Source organism: Sus scrofa, chromosome 16, assembly GCF_000003025.6.
Source record: "Sus scrofa isolate TJ Tabasco breed Duroc chromosome 16, Sscrofa11.1, whole genome shotgun sequence".
NCBI classification, from domain to species: Eukaryota; Metazoa; Chordata; class Mammalia; order Artiodactyla; family Suidae; genus Sus; species Sus scrofa.
This window is the reverse complement of record NC_010458.4, coordinates 3,808,020-3,827,566: the sequence shown is the minus strand read 5'-3', so window position 1 is coordinate 3,827,566 and position 19,547 is coordinate 3,808,020. Positions and strand designations below refer to the sequence as shown.

At 42.9% G+C, this 19,547-nt stretch overlaps 1 protein-coding gene across 3 annotated transcripts in view; it reads right to left on the bottom strand.

The window, feature by feature from the left end:
- The window catches only part of TRIO (trio Rho guanine nucleotide exchange factor), a 230,724-nt gene that overhangs the window by 93,988 nt on the left and 117,189 nt on the right, over positions 1-19,547 (bottom strand). For all 3 annotated transcript variants that reach the window (XM_021077143.1, XM_021077142.1, XM_021077141.1), the window contains exons 21-30: positions 15,944-16,138; positions 15,728-15,843; positions 14,834-14,900; positions 14,109-14,218; positions 12,953-13,022; positions 12,274-12,363; positions 9,931-10,023; positions 7,581-7,692; positions 5,188-5,378; positions 3,162-3,263 (exon numbers count right to left, since the gene is read on the bottom strand). In XM_021077143.1, coding sequence (XP_020932802.1) covers positions 3,162-3,263; positions 5,188-5,378; positions 7,581-7,692; positions 9,931-10,023; positions 12,274-12,363; positions 12,953-13,022; positions 14,109-14,218; positions 14,834-14,900; positions 15,728-15,843; positions 15,944-16,138 — 1,146 coding nt within the window. The remainder of the gene's footprint in view (positions 1-3,161; positions 3,264-5,187; positions 5,379-7,580; positions 7,693-9,930; positions 10,024-12,273; positions 12,364-12,952; positions 13,023-14,108; positions 14,219-14,833; positions 14,901-15,727; positions 15,844-15,943; positions 16,139-19,547) is intronic.

Here is a 19,547-nt window from a genome sequence, read left to right as displayed (position 1 = left end):
TGAAAAGCAACCACATCCTGTTTATTAATTCACCACCAAATAAATGGCCCTCATTTTGAATATTTTTTCATCAAAACTGCTTTTATTCTATGGCGTTTATGGTATTCCAGATCTCTGAATATTCTCGTAATCAGTCGCTCCCCAGTCCCAAGGCCTTTTAAGCAGCCCTGGATAAATATATAACACAGCCAACCCCAACCCAAGTGTCTTGAGACCCTTTAGGCACAGACGAGCGGTCAGTGGCCCGTGGAGCATCAGCAGAAGCATGCACATCTTGACACCTCGCCCCCCAGGACTCACGGGTCAACGGCTGCAGCTGCACTGTTTCGCTGCCTGTGTCTGTCTCCCCCCCCACCCCGCCCCGTCCGCCTGCCGCCTCCACACCCACACTGTGCAGAGTTGGGGCCTCCCTAATCCTCCTGTTACAAATGAGGACCCTCTGCACAGACACATCAGAAACGTGGCCAACGTCACACAGCGAGCAGGTGAAGAAGCTGAAATTCCTGGGGATGGACGCCTGAACCTGTGCCCTAAACTCTGCTTCTGGGATAGAGAGGGCAGCCCTCTGCCAATTACATATGCTTGATCCCTCAACTCCACCCAACGCTGGAGAAAGTCTCTGAAAACAACGCAGAGTAGATACTCAACAAGCGTTTGTTGAATGAACACATATGGCATCGATTTTTCCAGATTTTTTTCTTGCACTGTGCCTCAAAGAAGGTGCGTTTTTTTCCTCCCCTTTTTGCATGCCCTGGGCCTGAGTAACAGTTTTTAATTTCCTTATGGAAAACATCACCCTCCCATGATATAATCGTAATTCCCTGTCAATGATTAAAACAATCGTCAGTGGATTACAGATGAGATCACAAGGGAGGGGAACCCGGCACTTTCTCATGCTGGACCTTGTTTTTGAAAATACAAAGTCAAAGCCCATGCTGGGAAAGGAAATTAAAATCAAGAAGTTTCAAAATAAAGTGTTTTAACCGGAGACTGTCTTCAAAGTTCCCGAGGGGTGTTAACAGGGAAACAAATGAAGGATAAAAGGAGCCTCTCGCGCCTCTGCCCAGATCTGATGCCAAGAAAGCAGCAGAACCGATTTCTTCTGGGGTTAGGAGGCACGGGAACCGGGAGCCAGGGAGTGTGTGCATGAAGTAAGTGTCTCAGGATGGAAGACTGTGAACAACACGCAACTGTTGGCATTTCAATCCTGATGCAAACGTTTGGGAGGCGAGACACAGCAAAGGGTCTGAGGAGGAACATCTGGCAGAATCTGGAGACAACACAGGACATCTGTACGATCGTTCAAGAATAACGAAAATTCTCATAATTTATATGGAGTCAACTAATCACTACATGTACGCAGAGCAATTCTCCTAACCTTAAAGAAATTAAACAGGGGAAAAAGGCACCACTTTTTCAGAAACAGCAAGAGGAAGGCAACCCAGCTAAAATGATAAGTAAAAGGTCACACTTGGCTAAGGGAAGGGCATGATTTGTTTCAAGTTCTCAGTAGTCTCAGCCTGTTTACAAAAGGAATTAGAGATAGAATTCTCCTTTATAAAAGTAAAATGGGGTCACAGTTTTGTTCTACAAACACGAGGCCATCACCATCACTGTCAGCAGCACCATCACTGTCACCTCCACCACCGCCACCCACACTGCTGCCACACCTCTACACCTGCTACAGTCTACACCGTCATCTGTACCATAACCACTGCCACCGTGGCTAAAATACCCATCTTCACCCACCGCCGCCACCACCGCCACGAAGCAATCTCTGAAATCAATAAGTACATCATTTAGTCTCTCACTGAAAGTCAGAAAAATAACCCAAATTCCCCAGAAAACTTTCATCTAGTAAAGCCCGCGATAATTCTTATTCTTTAGTTCCATCATGAGTATTTTATTATGTCCTAAATGAAAGCAGTCCATCTCTGGCTAAAATATCTGGCGCTTTTTCTCAGATGCACCCTCTGGCATTTGTCACTGTAGCTAATCTGGATAAATACTCAAGTTTTAACGTCTTGAGTATGCATTAAAATTGTATGCCTTAGAAAAGTTCAGCTATCTAATATTCAGCTATCAGGGCGATTTATATTTTATAGGGCTTCATGACAATACTCATAAGAATACACTGAGTTGGCAATCATATGTTCATTGCAAAACAATCCATCATTTCCATGTGAATAAAGACTTTAGGGACACGATGGCTTCCAGAGTCAGTGGTCACTAAAGTACAGGCTCCGTAAGAGTGACTGAGCACTGAGCAACTCACAGTTGCTGGAAACACCTCAGAGAGATTCAGAGGAATGTAAGAGACAAAATCGCTGACATGCAAGTCCACACACCAGAGGCCCGTTAAGCTTTTGGCTTGTCTCCCAACATTCTACAAATCTTCAGCAACATCTGCCCCCAAACATCCTCAAGTCACTCATACCCTTTCCAGACAGCTCAAAAAGACAGTCCCATCTGCATTCTCTCAAACACAGAAGGAGGGACGTCTATAAGACGCCCTTAGAGCCCTCATCATTCCTAGAGAGGTTAGTACAATCAAAACCAAGTCCAAATCAAATATTCACAGATAAATTCCTCCCTCAAAGACTGTATACTCAAAAGACCCTTAGGGCTTTTGAATGCTTTAAATGATAACATCACCAAACCCCCTGTATCTGATCATAACCCATTTTTGTCTCTGTCTCCAAACCAGAAACCAACGAGCCTAGGACCAAGAAGACTCCTGGCACTTTCAACCTTGCAACTGTCAAAGGCCCTCACAATTCATCAGGTGCCCATTTTCCTCGGGAAGCCAGAGGTCAAGTGTAGAATGGGAGGTCCTGGTCCATACCGCCCTCCATCCGATTCCTACATCTTTTATGGCATCACCCAATTCTTTATAAGACTAGAAGAACGGAGAAATTCAGAAGGACCTTCCTCAGTGTGACCTTTTAGTGGGCAAGCAAAAGTTTAGCTGAAGTTTCTTCACCACTGGAACACCAAACTGAATTTTTTCTACAGTTCTTTTTGTGTACTCAATCTCAACAGATCACAAAGGGAACAAATTAAAAGGCGTGAAAACTGATATGTTCCAACAACAGGAAAAAGCCCACAGAGATACAGTAAACTTGTCACAAAGCAAATCCCCAAGCTTCAAATGGACGTACCTTAAGGACAATTTTATTATCTGAAGTTGGCGTCCTCCCCACCCACAGTGCAAATTTGCAAGGATCTCCTTCAACATGTTCTGTGACACCCAACTCTGAGGTCTGGATGGAAAGACAATTATACAATTAGATGACAGTAAAATTCTGGCAAGACATAGAACAAAGACCAAGAAAATCATTTTTGGTGGCTTGTGATCATGCTAGGTTCCAACAACACAGTTTGTTTACACTGATACATAACCCTTAGACCTCACTTTAGCTAGGACAAGGAAATTTTGTTCCAAGGCTACACATAATTGCCTTCATCACTTTCGCGTCCTCTGAGCACCTCTCCTGGAAATCCTAACGCAGGTCAACAAAGAAAAAAACCAAAATATCTGAAAACTCTATTATCTAGGAAATCCAGAGTTGACTTTTCAACCTTATAAACAATAAAATGAGTCTGTTCTAGTTGCAAAAGAGCTGCCACCATGCAATTTCATTAACAAAGTGGTTTCGCAGAGATAAATGATATTTTAAAGCTCTGCTGTTTTCCCAGGTGTTTATCAATAGCATTAACTTGCAGTATTTCACCAATGATTTAAAGGGCTACGAGACGAACTTTCTCCCTGTAGTATACGCCTTTGCATATGCAGAACACGGGAGAGTGTAGATGGAAGTCAACGCCCTGGGTCCCTCCCCCACAACCAAGTTCACCCCAGTGCATTCTCTCCCCTCCAGCAAAGGAAGTGATTCATAGTCGTGGCCTCTGAGGGAACCTTAACTTTTAAAAGATAAATTAAATGAAGATGTATCAGCTTTTAAAACAGACTAGCTTGGTCTCTAAGGACTGATTAAAGCCAGCTAGTGAAATTACTAGCCAGCAAGGCTGCATTTTTTTTCCCAGTTACAATATGATCTAAAATGATGTAAGGTGGGCCAAGATCCAAAAGACAATCTCAAACGGGATACAAGCCAGGGACATGGTATGAAAATCATTAGTTTGAACTTGCAAATTCCAGATTACTATTAAGATGGCTTCTACGCTTGGTAGTAATCTATGATTATTACTTTGGGGATTTGATTAATAAATGGATGTCATAAAAATGTATAATGCCTAAGTTGTCCAAATTCTAAATCTCTGTCAATATTTTTAAGTGGTCTGCCGTACCTTGTGAAGAGAGAACCAAATTCTAGTCTATTCTCTGATTGTGATTTTTCCTTAGTTTTGCCCAATCCTCCCCCACGCCGGACCCTGTGCAATCGCACAAAAAGAAGGTGGAGGTCAGAAAACCCATCTCAGGCTTTTCTGAGAATCGACTCATATGGTTCATATGGTTTACGGTTGCAACTGTCACCAGCGAAAAAAAGGTACCAGGGATGTTTTTCTTGCCAGGAAGGACACTGACAAGTTAAAAAAGAATTCAAGCATCACTGTGCCTACCAAGCACTTAGGGAAGGCTGTCTCAAGGTAGGCAGGGCTGTGGATCTTTAAAATTATTTTTGCTTACATACATTTTCTCTAAAAATCGTATCTTGCTGCAGTAAAGAACTGTAAATTTATGCATTTATGTATTTATTTTTCATTCCTCATCATTAAGAGCCCACAGTGAGCTCTGGGTAAGGCTGCTTAAATAAGTTCCAATGTTAGTAAATGGAAAATTAATTATAATGATATGAGAACCTCTTTAATCATAGTCTAATAAGATCAATTTATTTATAAAGCTAGTTAAGGCACACAAGAGATAAATGATTTACATTCACTTACAAAGTGTTTTCTCATCCTGCAGTTAGGATTTTACGTAATTTAGAAAAAAAAAAAGACAAGTTTCCTGAGTCTAGTGATGCTCAAACTTGCTAGTGCCCTCTAGTGGATGCAAGTCCCTGAGAATTTAACCAAAGATCAAAATGTGACAATTTCAGACTCATGTTTTAGTAATAGTTTGAGAGGTTAAATTGAAAGCAACAGACAGTCATTTTTCTCTACCCACAAAAATGTTGCAAGAGTGCCACCTTTAAATTTACAATTCTTAAGGCCTATACTTACAAACAATTTGCTTTTATAAAGGTACTTGCTTCTCCCACTGGAATCTTTCACTTCTTTACTAAACACTAAGGACATTTCAAAAAGGAAGAGGTGCCGTTCCCGACCCTTTCGAATTAAGGTTTTTGGGTCCCACACTTGGAAGGATTCCTGCAGGATGAGTTCTCCCTGAGACTCAATGTTTTCATCAAACCCTACAAAACGAAAAAAAAAAAAAAGAAAGGAGGCAGAGTCAGTTTGAAAGAATAAAAAAAAGGATGCAGGATGCATAAGGCAGAATTATGGCTACTTAAACACGTCTAAAACAACCATCCATTAAATCTAAGCACTGACCCACCTGACAAAAGATAATTCTCCCTAAAATACAACTTGGCATATATTTTCCTGTGTTCAAAAAAACAAGCGCAACTTTATTTTGTTAAGTTCTGTGTCCCCATAATTTGATATCTGCGTTAATTTAACCCCCACCTCCCCCTCAGCTTCACTCCCAGCATTCTAGCACACAGCCTCTTCCATCCCGGCCTTCCAGCAGACAGCCTCCTCCATCCTGGCATTCTGGCGTACGGCCTGCTCTGTCCTGAATAGCCCCCCCTCCGCCATCTCTCAGCTGGCTGTGACCTACTTCCGGCCTGCACCTGCACCTTGGCCCTCTCTTTCCTCAGCCTAGAACATCCTTCCTGGACTTTCTGCTGAAGTCTCTGCCTTTCTTTGAGGCCCTGTCTGGCTTTCCTTTTGGAAGACATCCCTGGCTACCCTTTCTTGGGAAAATTTCTCTCCTTTTTTTTTTTCCTCATTTTTATTTTTCATTTATTCAAATTTATTTCTATTTTTAAAAGGTGCAGAGTTTCTAAACCAAGCATGAAATCCATCGCAGCAGCAATATTAACCTAATAATAAATATGGTTTCATTTTTCAACTCAGGCTCAAAGTTTCCAAATTAACCTGTGAAGAGTTTAAACTGTGATTCTGTAACTATAAAGCTACTTGAGAGAGTGTCTAAGCAAATTAGAAGTTGAGATTTGGGAGAGAAGCAGATTAATAATGTATACTTAGTGCGCTGTGCTTAATTAGCAAACAAACTGATGTTTCAAGTTTAACATGCATCCCTTCAAGCGAGTCAGTCTCTCTGGATGCCTCTCACTGCTGCCATGAGGGGCTGACACCAAGGCAGGGCTCCCAGCTGGGTACCCACTTCTCCATGACCAGAAGCCCCTCTGTGGCCAGCGGTACATTTCCAGCACTCTCTGTGGTCAGGAGCAGCCATACCTCTGCTTGCCTCTGCAGGAGCACAACTTCTGTTTCTGCCCTTTAGCTGTCCCATCCCTGCGAGACGGAATGCTAACAGGGCACTGCAGCATCCTGCACCTGGCCGGCCAGGGGACAGCCAAGGAGCAGAAAGACACCAGCTAAATGGAGACCGAGTCTTCAGTGATGTCATGAGGGGTGCCCCCTGGCTCAGGATTTTACATCAGAGGAGATGGTGCTAGGGCTTGGCTTCTGATGCTGGGGCCTCTGTAACAAGCAGCAGCACCTCTGCCCTACATAATGTGTGTTCAATGTGACCCATGCTGATGACCCAGGCTGGCAAAAGCATGTGGGGCGGGGCTACTTCTTAAAATAACTCTGTGCAGCCTGATACTAAGAGCTAAGCTGTAACACAGAACTAGCTTTGTTAAACAGAAGTGTTCATGGAAATTCTACTTATGATGATAACTTTTTAGCATTTTTCTCAGTCTTTCTTTATCCTGGGACACACCATGTCCAGCTACCCAGGCAGGGGTGTGGTACCTGCTCTGCTCAAGGCTCTGGCAAGTGAGGCAATGGATGCAGAGATGGAGACACGGCCTTACAGGGGTTTCACCATCTCGGGGTGGATCTACCTACCCTTCCTGAGTCTGGCTAACGTGGGTACAAGTGACTCGAGGGGATCCAGGGTGTGGAAAGGCTGGTCTCCGGTCAGGGGATGAGGACAGGCTTGAACTGAGGTTGAAGCGTGTCCTTGATCCTTAAGCAGAGCCATGAGACCAATTCTTCGTTGTCATCTTTTTTTTTTTTTTTTGGCTTTTTAGGGCTGCATGTGTGACATGAAGAAGTTTCTAGTCTAGGGGTCGAGTCGGAGCTGCAGCTGCTGGCCTACGCCACAGCCACAGCCACGTGGGATCCAAGCTGTGTCTGAGACCTACACCAGAGCTCACAGCAACGTCGGAACCTTAAACCCAAGTGAGGCCAGGGTTCAAACCCGCATTCTCATGGATACAGTCAGATCTGTTTCCACTGAGGCACGATGGGAACTCCCCGTGAGACCAATTCTTGAAAGGCGGCACCTACAGCTCACCTGGCACCTCCTAACTAAAGAGGCACAAGGCCGAGACTCTGGGTGGGGGCGAGGGGCATACCTTCCAGCATGCTGAGGTGCATCGCGTCGTTGGCCCGCTTGGGCACACTGAGCATCACCTCCAGGCCGTCCTTGATCTCACCCTTCCCCTCCTCGCAACACGTGAGCAGCTCCTGTGGGAGACCAACACTATGAGGGCGCCCGAGACCACGAAACGCTCCAGCAACGAGGTCTTTGCAGAAATGGAAATCAATGGAAATCCATGACTTTCAAGACAAAAACAGACTAGTCAACCGGGCAGAGATTCTCATGGACAACGAACAATAAACCTGAACCATATCTTTATTCAATGGACGGAAGGCTTTGTCCTGCTCAAATCAGGACATTTCTTCACTTCAGGGGAAGCCACGTGTAGTCATAGTTTAAGGTGACATTAGTGTACATGTTAACTACCATGTGTCAAAAATGGCAAATAAAAATATTTAATCTGTGAGGCAAAGCATAGTCAGCCACTGAGGTCAGGCCAGAGTCCAGTTAGCACTGATCTGCTTCTCATGGGACCCCTGCATGCTTCGTGATTCATGATTCATGGACACTCCACCCCCTCCACCCCGGAGCTGTCCCATCTCGCAGCAGGAAGGCATCACCGCACAGGGACCTAAGAGGACACACTTCTCTGTGCTGAGAGGTTCCAAAAGCTCTAACGATTTCAGGACCCCTCCCTGGGTGTGATGACATTTCAGATTTACGTAGAGGGACACCTGTCATGAGCTGAGTGACAGCAGGGACAACAAATTCACATTCTGGTGGGCTCCATCCAGGACAGCTTCCCACCAGACTTATTTTCAATCAGGGACAGAAACAACAGCTTTCTGTGCCCTGGTGTGGTGTTCGACAAGTGGGACATGACCCTGCAGCCAGCTTTGGCCACACCTTGGATAGCTGGGGACAAGGCAACTGCTTGATAGACACCCCTTCTCCGGGCCAGGTGGTGTGCACCTAGTGCTCTGAAAAGCTCGGCACAAAGTGCTGTAAAACTGCAACTCACTGAGATGAGCTTCAGTCAACAGAGCTCACCACTGTTCTCCTGAAGGGCCCCTGGGCAGAGCAAAGGCAGGTTTATAAATGAAAGCAGCAGTTTAACAGTGAATGACTAGATGTGAGGTCACTAAGGAAGAGATCTTTACTAGAACCACATGCTAAAAACAAAACCCATCAATCTTGAGGACACTGAGAGGTAAATTGCCTTTGCAGAATTAGAAAGCAGAGGGCAAACGTGAACATAAACAACTTAGCCCCCTGACTTCTATTTCACATTTATAGCAACCACATATTTCTGCCGTGATGGTCATAAAATCACTTAATGGGATTTTGACATAGAAGCGCAGGAGAGATTTTCCCAGAGAAGAATGTGCCAGAATGATAACCCTTCACAAGGGAATGGAGCCACTTTTTACTGTTTCCAAACTTTTTTAACTAAAAAAAGGAAAGACGGGCTTTGGGCATTCATAACTTCATCATCTGTATTGTTGTGTATCTAGAAACATTACATGAACATCCCTTATTGTGCTTGGCTTGAACTGGGGACATAGTTGGGGTCATGAAATATTTCTACTGGGATGCAGGGGTGGTATTCTAAGGCTTAAAAACATTCAATAGCCAACAAAGTGGTAGGAGAACAGCATGAGGTAGAAGTTGTGAATTATTTTTCACAACTTGTAGTCAAGGAAATGTGTATCAATTATAATGAACGTGGTAACAACAATTCTCAGTTTTATTGACCACTCTATTGTCAAGACTAATTGTTATTTGATTTTTACAAGTGTGATTTTAATTATAATCATTCATAAACAAACAAACCGTCAGTTTGACACAAGCCATACCGAGAACAATGGTACTAAATTACCCAGGATTGACAATTTCTCTTTCTTTTCTCACTTTATGTTAGGTAGTACTAGGGTCAGTCAGCAAAGTTCAGGTGCCTAATCAAATAATACAATAAAATGTGCCAAGAAATCAGTCGGGGCAATAAGCGGCAATGAACTAAAAAATAAAATCAGGAGTTCCCATCACGGCGCAGCGGATTTGATTCCTGGCCTCCCTCAGTGGGTTAAGGAACCGGCACTGCCGTGAGCTGGGATGTAGGTCGCAGATGTGGCTCGGATCTGGTGTTGCTGTGGCTGTGCTGTAGGCCAGCAGCTGTAGCTCTGATTCGACCCCTAGCCTGGGAACCTCCATGTACCAGGAGTGCAGCCCTAAAAAAAAAATAAATAAAAATATAAATAAATAAATAAAATAATTCACTAGGTGTTATTTCCAAAAGTGAGAAAACTTTACATAAAATAAAACAATAGCAAAATGGTAATGCACAGTTCATAATATTGGGCAGGCTGAAGATGCTTCATACATACTTTTAAAAGGAGCTGATACTTCGTTATTCGCTGAACCGGTTTAATAAGGTACGAAGAGATGGAATTGGCTAATCCATGCCGTTGCTGTATCTCCTAAATTAAAAAAAATGAACACATACACATCACTGGTTAAGTCAGACAGCAGGAACTAAAAATTTATATTTATTTACTCCCCATGATGGATACACACAAACCACTTGTTCTGCAAATAAAAAGTAGAAATCACTATAGATTTTTTTAATAAGATAAACATAAAAATCTCAGTCAAGTTATTTCGAACACTACAGACAGAGTGTTTCCTCTGCACTACAGGCCTCAAGTGCAGAGATCAAGGAGGAGCCAGCAACTCCCCACGCTGACCCATGGGCCATCACTGGTCCCTGCCTGGCTGGTGGACAGACTCTCTTCCTGCTGCTCCTGAAGCTTCGGCCCCATAGGTGCTCTTGTCACAGACCACATCCCGGAGGGGAGGCTTCCTTTGTCCCCATTATAAAGAATTCCTCTCTCCTGCCTACTCTTGTTTTCACACCAATCTACTGTATCTGCAGGATCTTAGCTCTTAGCATCCTCTTTAGGGCTCAAGGTTTTTTTAAAGGACTTTAATTCCAAACTTTATATGTGCCACATGCTCTCAATGCTTAGGCCTTAAATAATTCTAATGTATGCAGCCACAGTGTTGGGCTCCACTTAACAGCAAAGTCCTAGGGTCATAGGAAATACTGAAGAGAAAAGGCCGCACTGGGCTGGGAACAGGCTTCATATTTACCAAGGTGATGTATAACTACTGGTCATGAGAATGACAACCAAAATAGGGACACCCATAGACCCGGCTCTACCTTAAAGACAGAAGCTAAAAGAGAGGACAGATGATCACACTTAGCCATGTACAAGCATAAGGATGGAAACAAGTGGCGTTCCCACTGTGGCTCAGCAGTAAAGAACCCAACTAGTAACCATGAGGACAGGGGTCCAATCTCTGGCCTCGCTCAGTAGGTTAAGGATCTGGTGTTGCTGTGAGCTGCGGTGTAGGTTGCAGACGTGGCTCGGATTCCGAGTTACTGTGGCTGTGGTATAGGCCGGCGGCTGCAGCTTCAATTCAACCCTAACCTGGGAACCGCTATATGCTACAGGTGTGCCCCTACCCCCCCAAGAAGATGGAAACTAGTCTAATACCCTCATGGCCTCAAGCACCAAATTATACATAAGCATCTGAAAGTACCTTATCTTCTTTTTTTTTTTTGCTTTTATTTTTTTTTAGGGCCGCACCTGTGGCATATGGAAGTTTCCACGCTAGGGATCAAATTGGCAATACGGTGCTGACCTACACCACAGCCACAGCAACGCAGGATCTGAGCCATGTCTGCGAGCTACACCACAGCTCACAGCAATGCCATATCCTCAACCCACTGAGTGAGGCCAGGTATCGAACCTGAAACCTCATGGCTCCTAGTTGGATTCGTTTCCACTGTGCCACGATGGGAACTTCCAAAAGTACCTTATCTTCTAATCAAAACCTATTTGGCACACCTTTGACTGCGTTCTGGAAGTCCCAAAAATATTGTTTATTACATCATAAGGCTCCATCCCCTTTTGTGCTAAATAACCTCCCTGCAACATCTTCCAAAAAAAAATGAACTACGTTTACATCAATGAGATCCAAGTTGTTACAGTGCTACTTGTAAAACTGTACTGATAGGATGCTTTCAAAAATTAATAACATCATGAAATTGAAATGGGAAAAATAAGTGATTAAAAAATATTCAAAATTATTTTTGTTTTATAGAGAGGAAAAGAAGCTTAACTTAATGGTTTATACTCATGCACAATATTACATGTAAAAAAATCAATGACTATATAAATTTTAAGTAATGACATAGATACATGAATATATTAACATCAGTTTTTCTTACAGATATACAGCTTGTAGTACTTGAGAAGAATCTTTTAAAAACAGAATATAAGAATATCTCATTATAAATATGATAAGTGAAAATGATATCTTAGAGTTCTCGCTGTGACTCAACGAACCTGACTAGCATCCATGAGGACATGGGTTTGATCCCTGGCCCTGCACAGTGGATTAAGGAGCCAGCATTGCTGTGAGCTGTGGTGTATGTCAAAGACCCGGCTCAGATCCCCACTGCTGTGGCTGTGGTGTAGGCCAGCAGCTACAGCTCTGATTTGATCCCTAGCCTGGAAACCTCCACATGCAGTGGATGGGGCGCTTAAAAAAAAATGATTTCTTAGCATCAATCAGGTGAAAGTCACGAGTCATGCTGCGTTTTACATATACCAAATGCAACTTAGAAAAACTCACAGCTTCTTTAGTAATCTATTACTTACATCAAAGTAGGATCCTGCATGCTCTAATATCAGCTGAGTAGAATCGGGTTTATTTTTGCAGTATGTGACATACATCTGAAACTTGTCTGCCTATAAACAAAAGGAAAATCAGAATATCTCTTTAGATGGCAATAAGTCAAATTACGACAAACTTTCAGGCAGAAAAGAAGCTCTGCGTATCAAGGAAATTTAAGCCCTAAATTAAAGAAACCCTACTTTATAAAGAAAGCTATTAAAGTCAGAAACACATTGGCTGATAGGACAAGCCTCCAGAAGCCTCCCCTGGTCCAGCAGGCACAGCGTCTGTTCCCACCACAGTGTGTGCAAACCTGAGCGTCACACTTAGACAGCAGGGCCTGATCACCAGGTCACCTGCCTGCCTTCCTCCTGACTGGCCAATGTCAGGGCTGGGCACCCAGGCTGACCTATGACTCCCCAGGGCCACAGGTAGGCCGGGCACAATAACTCAACGTCTATGTCAAACCATCACTACTGCCAATAAAAAGCTCGTTCAACAGTAATAACTAGCTGGAGAATGTCATTCTTTGAGATAAAATCTGTTTCTCTGTCTGCAGACACCAGGAGAGATGGTGACATATGAGAAGTTAATAGTACTCCTTCTGACTTCCCTCAAAGCCACCTGACAGCTATGACAGGACAAGCAGTGAGCTTTCCTTACCCAAGTAACAAAGCAGTGTCCAACATCCTCTGGCAATTGTTCATATTTTTCCAGCTCTTTCAGGAATATGCTGCAGACAGTAAAAATGATATCATATTCTGAAGGTGTTTTAAAACATTTCACTTGCGAGATATGTCAGAAATTAGACCAAGCATACCATGAATTCAGGCAACATCGAATGTCATTTTAATCAAGTGCCGTGAAAACTCCAGACCTTCTAGATTTTAATTTAACAAATGTGCAGCCAATTCTCTGAACTGGGAAGTTACTACGACTTTCAAACAGATACGCAGTTTAGCCTTTAAACACTTTCTGGTAGGGACATTTACCTTAGCAGCTTACTTCTTCGAAAGTGCTATATTTAATAGCTAAGGATATAATTTAGGGAAGTGAATATTCAACCCAGAGAACCAACTCAGATTTCAGCGTCTTTGTGGGGTGGCCAGCTTGGCCTGGCATCATGCTTCTGCCGGCTACATGGGCTGCAGACTCTACCTAAAAGAGCTTCTGCTAGTGGTGCCTTTTTTTTTTCTTTTGGTCTTTTTTGATCTTAAAAATAAAACCATACGCCCCTCCTGGCAAGTGGAAAGTGCATTTTACTTTGGTCATACACACATCTGTTCTAAGTTCTTCCTCTTCATTAGAAAAGACCAAACATCAGCCAGCAGCCTACGGACAGCAACTCTTTCTTTTAACCCTAGGAAGTAACTGACATAGCCGCTGAGACAGAAGTCGGGGTTCCTCTAAAACCAGTTTTCAGTTTTTCTAGTCATTTCTATAAAAAGTAAGGACAAATGAAAAGTTGAGGTGGGGTTAAAACAGACTCTCAAAAGTTAATTCTTTCTTTTAACCCTAGGAAGTAACTGACATAGCCTCTGAGACAGAAGTCGGGGTTCCTATAAAACCAGTTTTCAGTTTTCCTAGTCTTATTTCTGTAAAAAGTAAGGACAAATGAAAAGTTGAGCTGGGGTTAAAACAGACTCTCAAACGTCAGTCCACGTGAAGCATGCCTGGGGAGCTCCCTTCAAATTTCATCAACACAGCTGGAATCCATGCTTCCTTCTACAGGAAACTTTGATTTCTTGTCATGACGCTTCAGCCTGGTACCTAGATTTCCAGAGTAACTAATGAGGTCCCCAAAGATAAAGCCACTCACTTGTTGTGAAACTCATAGATTTCCTGCATGTTCCCGAAGATAATGAGCTCTTTGTTCACAATGCCGGGCGGGATCTCCTCCACACCACTGGTCATTTCCCACAGGTAGGTCTGGCCGGGAGGGAAACACAGAGTTAGCTAAAAGGCCACAGCACATTCGCAAGGAACAGCTATTCCTGATACCTGTAAATGCATACCCAGAGTGAAATGAATAACTGAAAACACATCTTAGGAATGGAATCTCTTACAAAACAACACGAGAAACTATTAAAAACAAAAACAAGAAGCCTCGGTTGCAATTAATACTTGAGAAGAGTTCCTATTCTTTCCAGCGGTAAACATATTCCCAGCTTCAAAGTGTGGAATTAACCTACTGCAATGGTACAACAAATAATCCTTAAACTACTGAGCATCTGTCCCCAAGCCAATAACGGGTCGACACAGTTCTCTGAAGCTGCTGTAAAATTCTACACAAAGAGTATGTCTGCCAGGCCATCATGTGATAAACGGAATGAGAGGATTAACGCTGTTATCATCTCTGTGGTGAGCAAAACTCGCCTAGAACCTCACAGAAGTACAGGCACAGGCACAGAAGGCCACTCACGCACACTTGAAATCTCAAAAATAACACAACGCGAGATCATTTTAATCATTGCCAGTGGGTAACAACAAACTGCTAGACTAACTGTACTCAAGCTAAATAAACAAGCAAAAAAACTTACTTACATCCATACACTCCCGGAGGTCTCTCACATAAGCCTTCTCAGTCTGAATTAGCTCAGCCATTATGAACCTTGAGACAGAGGAAGGCAGTGGGCTAGTTTAGTGCACAGTCAGGATACAGCTTATTTTAACTATTAACTTTTATGCTTCATGAAATAATAAGGTGGGTTTAAGAGCATGAATCAGTGATGTGTTCTGGAGAATTAAAGTAAGAACAGAGAAGAAGAATGAATCCAGTCACCAATTCAAAGGAAAACAACATTTTGGAAAAAATTTTGTAAAAGTACCTACAGATTGGGGTCTCTCGATTTGGCAGTATTGATGTTTGGGGCTGGATAAAGCTTTGGTGCGCGTCTGTCCTGTGCATCATACAACTTTTAGGAGCTTCCCTGTTCCCTGTTCAGTAAATGCCAGAAACACTCCCCCCTCCCCACTGTGTGTACAGCAACCAAAAATGTCTCCACATTTTGCCAAATGTCCCTAGGGGAGACAAAGCTGGCTCTGACTGAAAACCACTGGTTCGGCATCACTTCTTGTCTTTATTCATATCTAGTGTAGTTTACTAATTGGCAGCTTTCAAATACTTGCACTTGTGTTAATTTCTTCTGCCTAGCATCATTACTCACGACTTACTGATGACAAATGACACTAAAATAAGACATCAACCCCATATGAAATAGGGGCACATGGTAAAAACAACAAGGTACTGTTTCTGAATCAGGTGATCCGGGGAGAGTGGACGCAGCAGAGTTTCTACTGCAAAAACTAAGCACATTCAGAGCCACCAAGAGCATTAACACTGTTTGGTTTCAAAGCACACAGAGAAGCAAGCATGTTTGTCTAAGTGACACTGTCTTCACTTTTTCAGTGAGGGCAGGTTCTTAAAGACCAGCTTACTCTTTCCTGCGGGCAGATTTCCGTTTTTCTTCGTTAAGCTCATGAGCTGCATCGCGGAGTTTCACCTCTGACCCAGGGATGCTGGCCGGAATGATATCCAGCTGAAGACTCTTACTCTGTGAGATAAGAGAGTCAACGAATTTCAGTTAATGAAATCAATAAACAGGATACAGAGAGGAAAACGGTAATTTCTTCAGTTTGCACAAAGTAATTTACCGATTTGTTGGAATCTGACGAAATCCCCAGGGCTTTCTCCAAAGAGGTCCTGTACTTCTCCATCCGCAGAGAGAAATCTCTGTACCTCTTATCCACTGCAGTGACACATTTTTTTATCTCTGCTGCATGGGCATGCCCCTTTTCACAAAAGCCATCGGCCAGCTGTATCAATAGCTTCACTCTCTCTTTGGTTTGCTGCAAAAAAAAACCCCCCAACAACAGGAAAGTATTGTGAAGCAAATGAACCCAACTGCCAGAAACCAGAAACACAGTGGCAACCTGCCTGTAACTCTGAGCTCTGGACAGGAAAATAATTGCTGGTGATAGAAACTCAGATTAGGACCCTAAACCCACCTAATTTATTGCTCCCATCCTAGATCTTTCCTCAGCTCTTCCACAACGCATGGCATCTTATGTCCTCAAAGAAAAAGCCTCGACTATCACTGGATAATGTCTTCATCTGGCAGGTGCTCACACCCTGCAGACGAATAGGTGGAACTTACTCAGAACGGGCTCTACCTTCCCACGACTCTCTCTCCTGTGGAGGCCTAGGTACTGGTTACAGACGCCGCCCGCCTCACGGGTGTTTATTCTATGTCCCCAGTCAGACCATGAGCCCGTGGAGAGCAAGCAGTAGCTGCCTGAGATCCCGGTCTTTCGGAAGCTTATGTGGCAAAGGCTCCCCGAGGCAGACACTCCTCCGGATCACTGGTGAGGTTCCACCACATCCACCTTCGTTCCTTCTTTAATTCTCAGTATACACAGAGGAAACATCACTAGTCAAGAAGCTGTCTTCAGAGAGGCTTTGTTTTTTTTTTTTTTGCTTTTTAGGGCCACACCCTCAGCACATGGACGTTCCCAGGTTAGGGGTTGAATCGGAGCTATAGTGGACGGCCTACACCCCAGTTCACACTGAGCAAGCTGAGGGAATGAACCCGCATCCTCATGGATACTAGTTAGGAACTCCTAGAGAGGTAGTTTAAATTTGTTTCCTGCTTTAAAATTCTCCCTTGAAAATAAATTTATTTCATTTTATATGCACACAGAAAAGTATAACTTTCTTACTTTTTATGGTTAGGGATAACCATAAACACTCATTCTCATGTGTGTGTGTATATCTATACACACACACACACTTACACACACATATAAGTAAATAACTTGACTCAACTCTGATTTTTCAATGGGTCTTTCATCACATCCACTCCATCTGTTATTTCATTTACCATTACTTATATGATTTATTACCATTTCATTTATTATTACTGTTAAGATTTCCTTCAACATTCCCACTGGCATTTGAAATGAGTACAGTTATCCTTCTGCTGTGGAACCTGTTTTTCTCAGTTAGGCCTTAACTAGAAAATCTTTATGACTAACATTCAGGAAACTGACTTTAAAAATCCCCCAAAGGGAGGTCACAGGTCAGAATCTGGATAAACTCTCTTAGTTTGTATAATCAAAGTTCTGGCCAGCATTCACCAGGCAGCCTACAGAGCCAGCTCTCAGCATCCTTAGACTCTCCCTGGCGGGGTCCAGTTCGCCCTTGCCCCCACCCCCTCCCGGCCTGCTTGCCCTCTGTCTGCGGTTTCTGCCTGGAATGCTAGTCTCCAAGTGTCCCCATGGCTCCCTTTGTGTGTCTGCTCAAATGAAGGCCTCTTCTCCCCCGGCCTCCCTGATTCCCTTAAAACTGCAGCTTGCCTCCTGCCCCAGGCACGTCACCCTATCTGCTCTGCTCTGCCCCAAGCAGCTATCACCCTCCAAGGGGGTGTTTTTCACCTGTTAAAATCACTGTCCCTCTGTCACCTGGGTAAAACCAGCCAGGGACATTTGTTTGTTTTGCTCGCTAATATTTCACACACCTTCTATGTATCTGGCACATTGTGGACACTCACCAAATATTTATTGAGATAATAAATTAACATCAGGTCCTTCATGCAAGTGTATTTTCACCTGTAACTTTAATGGGTGCGGTAGTTATTCATAACTGGCATGAAGACATACTTTACAATAAAAACACACGAAAAAAAAATTAAAGGGACATTAATATCTCTGCGGAAAAAAAAATCACTACTACAAATTGTGTAAAAGCTGCTTACTGGAGAAAGTCAGTGACACTTAAAAACACTGAAAGTTTTTTAGAGTTTCCACCTTGTATGGAAATGAACTCAAGTAGAGTGAGTTAAAAGGAAAACAACTGTCAAACAAACCTTCTGACTTCTTATCACCAGGGTACCTTTCTGGTTATGTTAAGACAAGCCTAACTATACACCAAGGAAATGAGAAGTCAAAGCTTCAGACTTGGAAGCACAAATTCCAAAAGGGATTTAAGTTAGAAACATTACTAAATTTTAACATCAGAGAGAATTAATATGACTGATGCAGGATTTTTTAAAAATTAGGTTGCCTAGAGAAGGTTTTGCTACTGTCTGCTATGATATTGATCTTCTGCAAAGCACAGAAAAGTTGTGTTTTACCAGTATTTAAGCATTTCTTTGCCTGTGTCATGAATGACCTCAGTGCAGGTTACTGCAAACAGCTGACCCTTGAACTCAGGGGTGGGGCACTGATGCCTGCCTTGATTCTCACTGCTACCCCTCAAACGCAGCCCACATCCCAGGATGCAACAGGACTGTACAGTGCTGCAGTATGTATTTACTGAAAGAAACCTGAGTATAGTGGACAGTTCAAATCGCATAGTTCAAGGGCCAACTGTATATCTTCAAGGGGTTAGAAAGTTATTTCATGTCTTAAGTGGTGGGGACATTGAAGTTTTCCATGTGGAAACTTCACTTAAACAAAACTCACTAATCAGATAGTCAGAGACTTTTTGAGGAGAACTGCCGCTGCCCCTCTATCAAAGACGGCAATCCTCCCCTCCCCCATGGCTGGCTTTTCCTCTTATGATTTAACACGTATGGATATGCACTTACTCATTTATCATGTTATTGCTGGTTTTCTATTAGAATGGGCAATCCATGAGCTTAGCATCAGGAATATCCCGGTACACGGTAGTGGCTCAATAAATAATTGTTGAATAAATGAATGGTGTGATAAACATTAAAGAGGATGAGTCTGCTAATCCATGAATCCTTTATAACAGTGTATTTTAAGTCATATCTATATCTGTATCTATGTATCTTTTCTATTTTTTTGGCTGTGCCCATGGAATGTAGAAGTTCCTGGGCCAGGGATCAAACTCATACCACAGCAATGATCCAAGCCACAGCAGTAACACCAGATCCTTAACCACTAGGCCACCAGAGAACTCCAGTGTATTTTAATTTTCACTGGTATTCTTTAAATGCATTCACAAAGTTCAAAAGGTACAAAAGGGTACAAAGTGAAAAGTCTTCTTATCCCACGTTTACCTGTTACTGGTATCAGCTTCTTGTGTATCACTCCAGAGATATTATTATTATATACAAGGGAGTGAATGTATCTGTGTGTGTATTTCTCTCCCCTCCATTTTTCATACAAATGCTTGCATACATGAAAACTCAGCACCTAACTTTTTTCATTTAACAACTCTTGCTTATCCTTTACCATCAGGACACAACAGGCTCCTTATTTGTATAAGAGACTATTATAAAATCATATTATA